General features: G+C 42.8%; 1 protein-coding gene across 2 annotated transcripts in view; it reads left to right on the forward strand.

Moving 5' to 3' along the window:
- LOC146596961 (phospholipid-transporting ATPase ID-like) overlaps positions 1 to 13,931 on the forward strand; it is a 72,393-nt gene that overhangs the window by 21,796 nt on the left and 36,666 nt on the right. For both annotated transcript variants that reach the window (XM_085303051.1, XM_085303052.1), the window contains 5 exons: positions 7,813 to 7,926; positions 10,216 to 10,314; positions 11,344 to 11,405; positions 13,059 to 13,131; positions 13,323 to 13,393. In XM_085303051.1, the coding sequence (XP_085159177.1) occupies positions 7,813 to 7,926; positions 10,216 to 10,314; positions 11,344 to 11,405; positions 13,059 to 13,131; positions 13,323 to 13,393 (419 nt within the window). The remainder of the gene's footprint in view (positions 1 to 7,812; positions 7,927 to 10,215; positions 10,315 to 11,343; positions 11,406 to 13,058; positions 13,132 to 13,322; positions 13,394 to 13,931) is intronic.

Genomic DNA, 13,931 nt, shown 5'->3' on the forward strand with positions numbered 1-13,931 from the left:
ACAGGTTTTTGCCTTTCACTAAAAAGAGAGTTTCATTTATGTTGGTATAGATCAAAGATGCAGAAATGTTTTGTCCCTGTTTAGGCTCAGTGAGAACAGGGAAGTGGGAGCACACAATCAGAGGTAGGTGTGTTGCCCTGAATAATTTGTGGTTATCTTTCCTTCACGGTGCAAAGTCTACAGGATATTTGAAAAGGAAGAAGTGAGGAGCTGAAAAAAAAATCTATTGTGTGTGGAAGTGTGAGAACTTCGTTCTGGCAGTTGCAGAAAGTTGGCCTTCCTGATATGAAGCAAGACTCCTGAATATTCTCAGACCAGCTTTGCAGAAACATGATGCTTCACTATAAAAAGTGGTGTCTGCTGGTTCATGTAAGGGAGTGTTCAGATCCATCACATCTGGGCTTGGAGAAGACTTCAGAAGGCGAATTCCCTTGTTGTGTCAATCAGAACACAGTGCAAGAGGTTAAGCTACAGTGTGTCACTGTGATATTACTCCAGCTACGGAAAGAGCTGAGCAGAGGCAGGACAGGAGGGTTGTACAGTGTGTGAGAAGCTGGGCTGGTGGGGTTAAAGAGAGGACAGGAGTTGCTCATAGTGGAAATCCTATTAACACAGAGGCCTCAAGGGGAGGCAGCAGTCCTCAGAGGAGAGCTGAAGGCCTGTCCCCGTGGACAGAGTGCTATGAAATGCATCATGCAGATAGGCTGGAAGTTTGGGGTGGTCTCCACTATCTGTGTGAATGGAGACAGTGCAGACTGAGAACAGGACAAAGGCACTGTTTTCTTATCTGAAGAAGCACAATGCCTCTTACATGTATCTTCTGACAATTTGTGCTGTGATTAAGGAACAGGAGGTGCCTGTGACTAAGGGCAGCAATGCCAAGTGATCTGGGAGCGCTTTGGTAGATCAGAATTTAATTGGACTTACTGTGAAAGCATTGGTGTATGCTGAACCAGAGCTCTCAGACTGGTCCACCCCCAAACATCCTTGGCTTTACTCTGCACAGCAAGAATGCAGTAGCTTAGAAAAATAATTTGATCATAAAGCAAAGTGCTGTGCAGTTAACTGAAAGGACTGAATGTGAAGGCATGTGCCACTTGCCAGCCCCCAAGAGGATTTAGCAATGAGTCAGAAACCAAGTGTGAGTGAGTGACATGTGCATAGGCACTTAATTCAGCACAAAAATGGGTTCAATATTGGTTTGTTAAAATGAAAGGTCAAGATCAAAACCTATGTTTAGTTACACTGCAGATAGGCAGATTGTCTCTGACTTCCATACACATCTCTCTCATCTGTGTAAAGATTGAAAGAAAGCTGAGAGCAGGGTGCCATACGTGATCCAGTGAGACTTAAGGAGTTTAACTAAGATTCTTATGTGAGGCAATTCAGTGTGGCCACACTGCCTCCAACACAGCTGCAGTGGCAACTGCTGCAGCGTGGATCCACCATGATGGTCCACATCTACACCTCTCTGTCTACAGACACTCTGGAGAAAGAAATTTCTTCTGAAGACTTTTCATGTTTTCTCTGATTCAAATTCTCTTTTATTTCTTCAGTTTTGTGATGGAATTCAGCACAGCTGCACTGGGACGTCATAAAGGGCTGCAAAAACAACTTTGAAATTGGTTTTCATACAATAAGAGAGGAAATGCAAGACCCATGACTCAAAGAAAAATTTCAGGATCTAGGGTCAAATTAGCATCCTTTCTGCAGGACCAGCAATAGGGGGGTTGAATGGACTCTGTTTTTGTTTTCCTTGGTCACCTGATAAATTCCCTAGTAAAATAGGAACGATTCATACAAATTTCTATGCCTGATAGAGCCCTGGGCTGGAGCAGCAGCTGGGATCTCATCTTTTTGAAATAATGAGAGCATGGAGCTCAGACCGTGGGCTCAGATTCAACTCCATTTCCTGTACACTGAGTGATGGGTCGTCCTCCAAGACCCTTGTCAGTGTGGTCAATGGCAGCCTTTTGATCCCACACTGAACCTGCAARTGCTTCCCAGCGTTCTTCACACCCAAGGCTGAAGGGAGTGTTGTCTAATCATGCGAAAAGTGCTCTGAGTAACTCCTGAACAAATAGYTAGAGCAGCAACCTGCAGTACTCTTCCCATATCTAAGGAGATGTTGTGTGGAGCACGCCAAAGAGCAGCTGCACTGGGGAGGTATTGTCAGAGAACAGCAAGGGCAGGGCTGCTCCACGAGTGGGGATAAGCTGGGAGCTGAGGATGACTCCAGTGCAGGTAGAGCCCTCAGCGACCATGGAACAGTCCWGCAGCATCTGATCAAGATGGGCAGGACAGGTGGCTGGTGGCAGGGTCCACCCTGACAGCCTCAGTCAAGGGAARCTGATGAACCATGTCCAGGGTTCCTTCAGTGAGTCAAAGCAGGAACAGCAGAAAATGGGGCTAGAAACAGGACTGAAGGCAGGGCTGGAGACAAGATATCTACAGCATAGGTCTGAGGTCCATCCAGGAAACAAGGATGGACACAGATCTGGAGACAAACGCACAAATGACATAGTTCAGGCAAGGACAGAAGGCCCAGGCCAGAGCTTAAATRGAACTCCTTGGCCATGGGCAGGGGTGTGGGTGAGATCCCTGCTTAGGGAGCAGGCAGTTAAGGCTTAGGGCAGTTAAGGTCTGTTAATGCCCCCAGGACTCTGAAAGGCATAGAAAGGCTGAGCTGTCCCAGATATGAACTGCAGTGAAGTCCATGGACACTCACTAGACCAAGTCCKTGGCTCTTCATTTTAGCTCAATCCTTATGCAGACAAAACTATTGCACTGTCTGGGAGCTTGCTGTGTGAAAATACAGTGACCAGGGGATTGTGGATTGGTGTTTGCTTTCTTTACATTATTCAGCAATGTTCTGCCCTTAACTTCTGTTCAGGTACTGAACTAAGTTGGAGGAGAAGGCAGCGTAGTTAAAGCAGATAACCAGCTGACAGGGCTTTTAGATCCTGTTCTCGGCCTGTCTGCAAGTGATGATGTGACATCAGGCAAGTGATGTCACCCCTTTCTACCTCCGTGCATTCCTCTGCACCAGTAGGGTAAGGATACTCACCGCAGGGGTGACACACTGATTAATAGGTCTGTAATATGCTGACTCCATCTGAAAGAAGTAGCTTAGGAAAACAATCCCAGTTAATATATTTTCCTAGAGATTTTCCCGGAATTCGCAATRTATGTTTATATTCTGGAATTCTTTGCATTATTGCTGCCAGGAGGCAGAGAGGGTCAAAGGGTTATATGTGTAACAAATCCCCAAAGCTATTAATAAAAAGAAAAAGAAAAGAAAAACTAAAAGAAGGGGCACGTGGGTTGGATATGAATCTTTCTCTTTCTGGTGTTATACCAGACCATTACTTCTGTGAATGAGGAKGAAATCTTTGCAGGGCTCGGATGAACCCCAGTTGGTTTCCTGTGGACCTTTCTCACTCTTCTCTTGAGTTGGAGCTGTAGTTAAACAAGATTGCTCTGCATATGGTGGTTGCACACTTTCAAATTGCACTGCTGCAGTTAAACAAAATGTCATTGAATCAAGCTCCAGCATTTATCTTCTAAGGCTTTATCAAAGCACCTGGAAAGGCTGTTTCTGTTTCTTAGCTACTTCGCTGGTTTGCACCTTGTGCTACATTGGCACCAGTGCAAGTGGCAGGTGTCATGGCACAACACCTCCCCGCAGGACATCCACGCTTGCTGTAAGGTYTGCTTTGAGACAGTTTGTCCAGCTGCGAGAAACTAATATGTCACTGATCTGGGAATATAAATTCAGAAGGGCAACTGTTCTCCTACCTGCCATACCCTGCCCTGCCTGAGCATCACCCTTTAGCCCCTGAAACCTGACCACAAAGGCAGCAGTGTCTCATGTGTCCCGTGGCTTTTATGGTGAGGAGATTGTTTGTCCAATGAACAAAGGTAGGAGCCATCTGCTGAGCGTTTGCCTGTGGTCTGCTGTCACAGGCAGGCTTCTGAAAACACCTCCRAAGTAACAGCTCAGCAGTCAGATCTGCAGTGCTGTAAGGACTGTTCTTGGGGACAGCATTTCAGTGGAGTCACACTTCCAGGAGGTGTGAATCCAGCCCCTGAAAAGTGCAGATTAGAATAATCCRTCACCCACAGACAATGTTGTTCTCGTACCAAACTTAGCACCTATAGATCTTGAAACCAAAGGTGGGTAACCACTGTCATTCCTACTGCTTAGGGAAACAGGCACACACAGAGGGCCTGTCCAGGGTCGCAGAGGAGGTCTTGGGGCAGAACTGGGAATAAATTTAAAGCTCCTGATTCCTATCTTTKTAAGTGGCTCATGGGGCTTTTCTTGGATGTTTAGTTTTTAAAATTCTGTAGGAGAATGAGAATTTCCYGTAAGTCCTCATAATAATTAATCACTTCTTCCAAGATTTTTCCTCTCCATCGCTTTTCTCACTTGGACATCTTCCCCACCAAAGACAGAGCACAGGGGAGGTAAGGACAATGTTGCATTAGTGATGGCTGCGTATGGACTGTTTAACACACTGCAGTGCTGCAGGTTTCCTTAGTACCCCTCCCATCCCAGAATAAGGTTCTTGTACAGCTGTAAATGAATGAAAGGACATGGTGATGGTAGGCATCGTGAAGTGGGATAAGATCAAGAGCGGAAGCTAACTGAGGTTTCTCTCTAGTCAGCTGAGAGCTTGGGCTGTCAGAGCATACAGCCCTGGCGTATTGCATGAAAACAGAAATGATTTCTTACAGAGAGCTTCAACCGTATCCTTGAAATRGGAATCCAGAGCCTTGAAGTGGAAAGGCTGAAGTTTTCCCTAGCTTGCTTTTATCATTTAATATTTATATTCCCATAGCCCCTAAGGCCCATGGCCAAGTTTACTTGTTGAATTATAAATTTGCATACTGATTATGCATATTTTTTTTTCTTTTGGTGCTTGGTTTTAATTATAGATTCTGGAACAGTCAGGCAATTAGCTATGATACTACCTATCCTCATCCTGTTCTCCGTAGTGTCCCAGTATCCCAAAAGACAGTGTGTGACAAGCAATATCATAATCTTGAAATACTATGCAGAAAATCATGAACAGCCTGGTCCTTGCTAAGCATTTGGAAGCTGCTATGTTTGGGGTTTGTAACATGCTTAAGGGCAATAGGAAACAAAATGAATGGCTCTGGTTCATTCAGTGGTTTTCTTGACGTAATTAATGGTCAAAAATAGAAGGCAGAAATAGAATTGAAACAAACCACTCCCATTCTTTTCCTATCCACTTCTGAGATTTTGCAGACAAAATCCTTTAAACTTTATGTGAGTGTTTACAGAGCAGTTTTTCTCACATTGTATGTGACTGTCTCCAAAATCTAGTGACGCATGAAGGTCAGGTCCCCTGTACATGCTTTTTCCTGTAGCTACTGTCCTCTACTTTTAAAGTAAGTGGCAGTGATATTTTTCTTCAGATTAGCAGGGAGAAGTCACTTTAGATCTGGGTTTTATTAAAAAATCTGTCAGACTTTGTGTCTACTGGACACTGACTTGTCAGGCAAGTTATTTAATGCTCTACATTGTGGGTTTACAGAGGATGCTGCTATTTCATTGCTTGTGTTTTAGCAGTGTGGTGCCTGTATGTAGTACATATTAGGAACTTTGAAATAAACCAAATTTAAAGCTGGGCAGTGACATTTGCTAGCATTTAGATCACAGACAGAGCTAACCACACCCAGGGATGGCTACATTATGCCAAGAAACCGGCAACATTGTTTAAATTATCATCACTGATAAACATCTCTTCTTCCTGGAGTGTGGTCAACTGGACAATTTGGTTAGCACTTCCATGAAGGGAATTTCCATTTCTGCTGTCTTACTGACTGGCTTGTACATAAGGATAATACATCAAGTTAATGCTGAGGACTGTTACACTTTGCGTCTGGACACAGCCTGGAATCCAGTAACTGTCTGAAATGGAATAGCTTCCCCCAGGCACACCTTATGGTGGTCATGTTGAGTAATTGGTTGAATTGCTTAAATAATTGCTTTAATGACAGAAACAGGCTAATGTGGGTGGGCTTATGAGTAGAAATCCTGGTCTAATGCATAGATTGGATGTGATCTCTAGTTCATATTTAGTAGCTTGTGTGTTCGGAGGAGTTCAGATCCAGCCCATCTTACCAATATCTAAAGGTTATTACAATACCACAATCACCATTCACTATCTAGTGCTAATCTATTACTAGATAGAGGTGTGCTGTGCAGTATCTGCCTCCCTGTGCTGTCACACCTTAGATTCCCATGAGAGGGCTAAATGGACCTTTCTGGAGAGTWTCTCTGGGGTAAATTTAGATGTGCTTGCAACAGCTTGCATACACATTTCCATGACTAAACATGGATGAATGCTTGATAAACTTCATACAAAAAGAAAATCTAGTACACTTAAACTGTGAAGGGAGGAAAGCAGCTGCCATTCCACTGGAGCACTGGCAAAAGCATGTATCAAAACATGTCCTCAGGCCAAGAAAGAAACCTGTGAGTCGCATCTGCCTCTCTGGCTGTGCGTAGCTTTTGTGTCCTTGGAGGCAAGACTCTGTGCTCATACTATACCTCTATGTTTGCTCAGTGTATCGCTGTGTACTTTGTTATGCCTTCAAGACCTTATATTTTAACAGTCCTTCAGACCCAGGCCTATTGATATTCCAACTGAGTGTCAGGTTTGATAATAGCAAATCTCTAGGTTGATGCTAGACCCTCAGTCCAGAGTCCCATGTTGCTGCTACAACCCTGAACACAGTGAGATCTTTGGTATGGTCCAGTCTAGAAAGACAGTATAGAAACAGCAGGTGCTGCTGCTTTGGCTACCACGCTGCTGAGAGGCACAGAGAAATGTGGGCTGTTGCAGCAGCTGGTGTAGCCTAGGGCAGCTACAAAGAGCACTACAAAGTGGAGACAGATCKGAGTTAAAACTACCTGGTAGGCTCAGTCAGATGGCTTGAGCCTGTCCCTTGAGTGGATAGAATTTTATCAGAATGCCATGGGTTTKGGGGAAGAAAATGCTCAGATTTGTATTATCTACCATTGATCTTTCTTCTCTGGTTTGAAGGAGACAGAAGAAGGAGCAGCTATTGCTCATGGCTGGAGGGGCTGCCTACAATTCRAAAAGGAAAGTAGAAATAGGGAGCAAAGGAACAAAGCTGCAGCTTGCCTACAGAAATGATAAGTTCTTGTATTAGTGGCTCTTTGTACMACACTGCATTCAAGTGATCTTTATGGAATAGAAACAAGTAGCCTCTCCAAGTTGCTGGRTGAGAAGCTGCTGAATCACCTGAAAGATCAGACTGCGCTCCTGGGCAGACCTATGGGGTTGTCTATGTGGTTGTCTAGCTGAATGGTGCTCAGAAGTCTCAGGAGAAGTTACGGGTAACTGACACAACRTGCACTTTCTAACACTGCTTTGTTGATGCTAACAACAAAACACTAACATCTGAGTTGTGTTCTGGCTATAGTTTTTAATTCTCTTTGTGTGTCTCATAAGGAAAAAGAATAATGAAAGGAAAATATATCTGTGTGTGTGAGTGAATACACGTATCTGTGCCTATCTGGAATTACAGTGGCATAAACTGAGCATCAGGTTTTCACCAATTCCATGAGGAATTCTGTCTGTTTATCCAAACTCAGCATGACTGTATTGGGGAAAGGAAATATTTTTGAGCTTCTACTGGAAACAATACTATTGCTAAATATAAGCAAGTAAAAACAGAGTTGAAATGGGTTGTGCTGTAATTTTYGTTTCCTGTTTGACTAATCCTATTTTTTTTGCCTTTCTTTCCCTACAGAGCAATTCAATTAAAACATCGAAATACAACTTCTTCACTTTCCTGCCTCTCAACCTGTTTGAACAGTTTCAGCGAATAGCCAATGCTTACTTTCTTTTCTTGCTGATTTTGCAGGTATGAATTCACTGTGCTGTTTCTAGCAGCTCGTGTTGTCTGTTATCAAAGCCTGGCTATGTATTGCTAATTGTAATGAAGTGCAAGCTATACGCTTGTTAGGGATTAGCATCTTAGCAAAGCCTTAATGTAGGTAGAAAGTAGGGCAGAAAAAGCAATTTCYTACCTTACCTTTGAATACGATAATTTGAACTAAGTTAAGAAAAAATTTAATTAAAGTTTTCAACAAATTGTATACATTTTTCATGCCCTGTCCTACTACCCCTTTGTGTCTAATCTGAGTCCTCCTTGCTGTCCTTAGCTCTGCATTAGTAATGCCTTCTGTAGTACAAAAGGAAGTTGTCCCTTATCCAAATGTTTAAAGGCAAATTCTTTGTGTTCCACTGACTGCCTCATAGGAAAYGGCATGCAGAAGAACAAATTTTCCCTGGAAAGGAAGGAGTTAACAGCAGGAAGGCTGACCGTTGCAGCTAGTTTGCATAGAGCTGAATGTTGCTGCTCTCYGCTCTGTAGGGTGAGGAAGGTCTCTAATAGGGAGCATGTCAAACAGTGGCAATGCTTTTGGACCCTGTGGCTCATGGTGGCACTGAGGTGCACTTTGCCCAGTGCTGATGATAATACTACCATATCTGAAAGTAGAGCATATTGGAGAAATTGATATCAGGATTTCTGCCCTTTGRAACTTTGCTAGAATAAGGATAAAAGCTGCGCACTTTGTCATTTCTGAGTCACACTGGAACATATGTTATCAAAAAAGATCTGATTTTTATTATATGGCAAGCATGATATTTTAAATTTGATCATTTCAGTACAAACAAGTTTGCAAAATGGCCTTTTCCAAACCATCTTTTTCTCTCTTAGCTCAAAACTGTAGGCAAAATTTTGTTAAGGTTAGAGCAAACTTTACACAATCTTCTTTGCTTATTTACAGAGACCAAATTTGGGAAATTTCAGCCCACGTATATATTTTCCAAGAAACTATTTTATAGTAAAAAATGCATTTTCAGCTAAGCTGGCAGCACCATTCCTGTGTTGTACTGCACTCTAGCTGTTTGACTATTTAAATTTAGAGTATTTTAAGCTATTAAATGCCTCAGCTGTATCTTTTGCTGAACCATTTAGAAGTGATTGTGTACAAAATGTATAGCTTTCCTGCTTTGTTTGTCAAAGTAAGCTAGGGCAGGCTGCCATTAGTCTTTTATCATATYACCCCATTTAAGTTTGTCCCTTGTCTGTCCACTCGCTCCATCCCTGTAGCACTGAAAGTGTCTCTGCCTGCATCAGGAGTGGCTTTGACAGGCTGGCTGTGGGGACTCTGCCTCCCCATTCCAYTGGCACAGCCCAGCAGGACATATGTTTCCCAGTTACAGGACAGGATAGCAGTTACATGCCTATGCACCCCGCACACACATCTGCATGGGGCTGGGCTTGGCTCTAGATATCATTCCTCCTGACTGGATTTGGTGGTGRTTGTAGGATTTTGGTCATAACAGTGCAGTAGAAGGAGTGATCCCAAAGAGCAGGGCTCCATCCTTAGGAGTGCAGCTGTTTTAATGGCAAATATGTCACTTCAGTCATTCTCATGGAATTGATGCTGCCCAGATCCCTTCTAATGGACAAGTTGGTGCTGGAGTCGCATTGCTTCCACCATTAGTGCTGGTCTTCTAGAGGAAGCAGGGAACTACGCTAGGGTAAGGTGTCTTTGTATTAGTGACAGCAAAAAGGCTTTGACCAGCAATCACTTTCAATTCTCTGGTCCTCACACTAGCAAAAATATGAGAAACAAAAGTGACTCTGTTGATCTAGTAAGGGCAAGGTCAGCCCTGGCAACAGCTGTCTGTTTGTTGACATGAAGTTTACTTCAGCAAAATACCAGGAATTACCAAAGCAAAAAATAGAAGCATTTGAAGGTTCTGCACAGCAGGCCTTGCTCAGATAGCTCTGTGTGCCTCTTGCCAGACTTGCCCATGTCASCACCTCCAGCAAAAATCCACTGGAGAATTTGTAATTCTAGTGGTACAAACAAAGGAGAGCAATCCATTGCATTTCCTGAGCATTTTTATATTCTAGATTAGAGCTTGATTTGTAAGCAAAGCATGATTTTCCTGTTTCGTCTACTTTGTGGGGTGACATGTAAGTGACAGGCAGCATTTCTGTCTTTATTCTATACTCAGATATCATAGAAAGATATGGTCTGTAGCTTCCACAAAGCACAGTGTTTTATTTCCTTCTTTTTGCTAAACTGTCAAAAAAATTCTCAACTCAACTCAAATCTCTTTTTTTCTGCAGCTGATTCCTCAGGTTTCCTCATTGTCCTGGTTTACGACAGTGGTGCCCCTAGTGCTGGTGCTGGCTGTATCGGGAGTCAAGGATGCCATCGATGATTTCGTAAGATTACTGTCCTGTACTTTGGAGTTTACGCATGTTTCTTCAGGATTATGACTAAAGCAAACTACTGAAAATAAACACAGTCAGTGGCACACAGTTGGAGAATTGGTCTGTGGTAAGATGGGGTCTGAGATTCAATTCCCAAATCTATACTTCATTACCTAAAAAGGAGCTAGAATTTCCAAATTGCGGAAATTCCGAACTTCAGCCCAGCAGCTCCACTGACTTTCTCTGGAACTGGTTAGCATGTCTGAAAATGTGATAGAAATACCTGAATACATACACAGGAGTCTATTCTTAAGCTTCCACTTTGGAAAACTCATTCTCTGCCATCTAGGTCCTATGTATGTGTATGGGGGGGAACATCCTGCTGGGAAAGCACCTTTGGTAGGAAGTAAGTATACAACCTGTGTGTGATTTTTCAGACTTGCCCAGCCTTGGCCGAATTCCAYTGACTTCACTGAGTGATGTTAGGCCAAAGTTGAGTTGAGCACCTGATTTTGTCTGTTTTTTAAAGTAAACTTGATGCCCTAGCTTGGTCTATAGGGACTTAGTGCACCTTTGTAATTAGGCAGACAGAGACATTATTGTGGAGTGTAAATGGTCAGGGATGGTGAGGTGCTCTCCCAGGGAACAATGTGAGAACATTTGTGGGCGCTTCCCATATCAGAGCAGAGGAACAGATTTCTCTGGGTACTTAGTTCACAAAACTGTGACGGGCAGGACCAACCCCGATGGAGTCAGGACTGTGCTATGTGTCATATAAGGCCCTACCCTCCTCCCTCCCTCCAGGAGCAAGGCCCATGTCACCTGTTCCTCTTTGCAGTCCAGTTGTGCCATCTCCTACTAGCTAAACATGGCCCCAACTGTGATTCAGCTACGACTCTGAACAGTCTTTGCATTCATGCCTATAGTGTCATTGCCCATTTACGCTAGCTTGGTGAAAACCTGAAATGTTGTTGCACTGCCTACAGATCTGTATGTTTGGTTTCCTGGAAATGTCTTTTAACATGCTGATCAACTTTTCAGAATCGACACAAAAGTGACAAACATGTCAACAACCGCCCAGTCCAGGTGCTGATCAATGGCATGTAAGTCTTGTTTCCTCTTCTGTAATTTCAACTGAGTATTTATCACTGAGAAGAGAATTTTATTGCTATTTTGTGTGTCTGATCCCCAAAGAGCAGTAAACAATTTAAAATGGAATCTTCTTTCACCCTGTTTTTTCATGGTGCTCGGTACAATTCTGGGCTTTTGTATCTGATTAAAGAATCCAAAAGACAGTTATCACAATCAGTGTAGACGTTATGGCTGTGCCCCTGCACAGAGAAAAAGTAAACTATTTATTTTCCATTATATATATCTTTTTTAAATAGGTGATGCCTTGAGAGTATCATATTGTTTTACTTTTTACCCTAGAAACACCAAACAAACAGGGCTATTTGTGTTTGCTGTATTTATTTCTGAGCCAAGCAGAGCTAGGCATAATCAACAAGTGATTTTAGATTAAAAAAACATGAGTAACTTCTCCATCCACGTTATAATACTTTGAGTGTGTCTTCTTATGCATGAAATGCTTCTGTCTTAGAGGTATTTCAAAACATTTCAGCCGTATATCTTAGGCATTGTACTGCTAGCCCTGTTTTTTTTCCTTCAGAAAAAAACATTTCCCTTCAGAAAAAAAAAAACAGAGTCTTTGGCTTTTGGGGCAGGCGGATGAGCTCTGTACTTGCAGCTCCATAGAGCCAGACTTGCAGATCCAGAGTCCAACTGCCCGTACGATGCAGCTGTTGACAGCTGTGAAGTCCCTGGTGATGCTGATATTTTTTTCCTGTACTATTGATAGTAGTGTATTGTGTATATTCCAACAGATGTTTAAATAGTTAAAAATATAACTGGAAACTGAAGAACAGGAACATACTTCTTGTGTTTTCAGCTAAGTAATCTAGTCTCTTAGCTTACTGTGTACTAGTTACTGTCTCTACTAAACACTTGCATTGAAATACAAGTTTACTAATATTTTGCCAGTTTCAAAAAACCTAGAAACCAGGTCCTGTCCAACACTGACTGCTGTCAAATAAGAAATGACTGAGATTAGCTCAAGTTTGAATCCCAGTACTGTTTTGAAATAACTCTTGACATTTTTCATCTTGATATTTTCATCAGGTTTTTTAGATACAGATAACGTGACTTGGATAGGTTGCATTTGCTGTTTAGCTAGACTTCTTGATTATCAATGTAAAGGCCATTGCAGAYGCTGGCTTAACCTGCTGTAGCACCTGGACTTCGGCCCTTTTGACAGCCAGTCCCACATAGAGTCAGAATTGCTGCTGTGGCCCTTAATCCTGCTTAGGAAAACTAGCATAACTGGCAGTTTTCCCAGGCATTCGGGATATCTATTACAATGAAGAAGAGAGTTCTTTATAAGCCAGTGTGGCTCTTTAGGGGAAGGAAGGGAGTAATCAGTCCAGACAAGGCAGTGCACATGGACTACGTTGCTATAGTGGGGCCTGGTTTCAACCTTGCCTGTGTCACCACTTGAACACTGTTACTATCATTTTGTGTCGTGATGGTCTCTTAGAGGTTAGCATGGACCAGGCCACAGGCTGGCAAGCCTTGCTCTGTTTAACCTACAGTCCAGTTCCCCGTAGTGCTTGCAATCTGGCTTTAGGAGCAAAGCTGAGTCTCCTAAGTTCCGAAGCGTATTTGCTTTATGTGCTTACTTAAAAGGAGTTTTCTTGCAGGTTGAAGGATGAAAAATGGATGAATGTCCAAGTAGGGGATATAATAAAACTAGAAAACAACAACTTTGTGACGGTGAGTAGAGTTTCTCTCCATCACGTGCATAACTGGTCTTTGTAATTACTTTTCTCACTCACAAGCAAATTAGACAGTAGTGATGCTAACTGCCTTAGAGACCTACAGTGCTCAGAAGCCACAAGTCACACACTGGTGCTACTGCTCTCTGACTGTGTTAGCTCATGCCACATCTGTTTGTTTGTGTTCAGGCCGATCTACTGTTACTGTCGAGCAGTGAGCCACACAGCCTGACATATATCGAAACGGCTGAACTGGATGGGTAAGTGAGCCTGGCCCTTAGGCACAAGCACTGCTGCCYGTGCAAGGCCAAATCTTGTGTGGTGATCCTTGATGCCATGAAGACCAGCTACCTCTGTGTTTCCAGCACTGCTAAGTTCAGAGCTGAATCACAAGAGCTGTCACCATGTATTCTGCTAGGTCAATGACCAGGATTGTACACGGCTAGTAAAGATCGATCAAGTTTGCCTGCTCTTTCCTCCCTCATCCTACACTTTATYCATACTGAGAACCTTTTAAATACTGTCTTCACCTGCTGAATGTTTGCCTGCCCTATACTCTTATCTTACTATTCTCCAAAGAGTTGAAAATCATTTCAGCTTTCCTGCTAAGCGGATTTATCACTAGATGGAAGCGTAATTGCTTAGCTTCAATATGCAGCATGGAAAGATTTCAGTCAGATCCATCATTTATTCAGTCAAGCAATTATCTGAGGTGGGTACAGGATTAAATCAAAATGCACCTCATTCCCTACAATGACTTTTGTAGCAATAGTTTCTTAAAACTTAGAATAATCTTCA

The sequence above is a fragment of the Rhea americana genome, unplaced genomic scaffold, assembly GCF_003343005.1.
Source record: "Rhea americana isolate MKP2758 unplaced genomic scaffold, rheAme1 scaffold_196, whole genome shotgun sequence".
NCBI lineage: Eukaryota > Metazoa > Chordata > Aves > Rheiformes > Rheidae > Rhea > Rhea americana.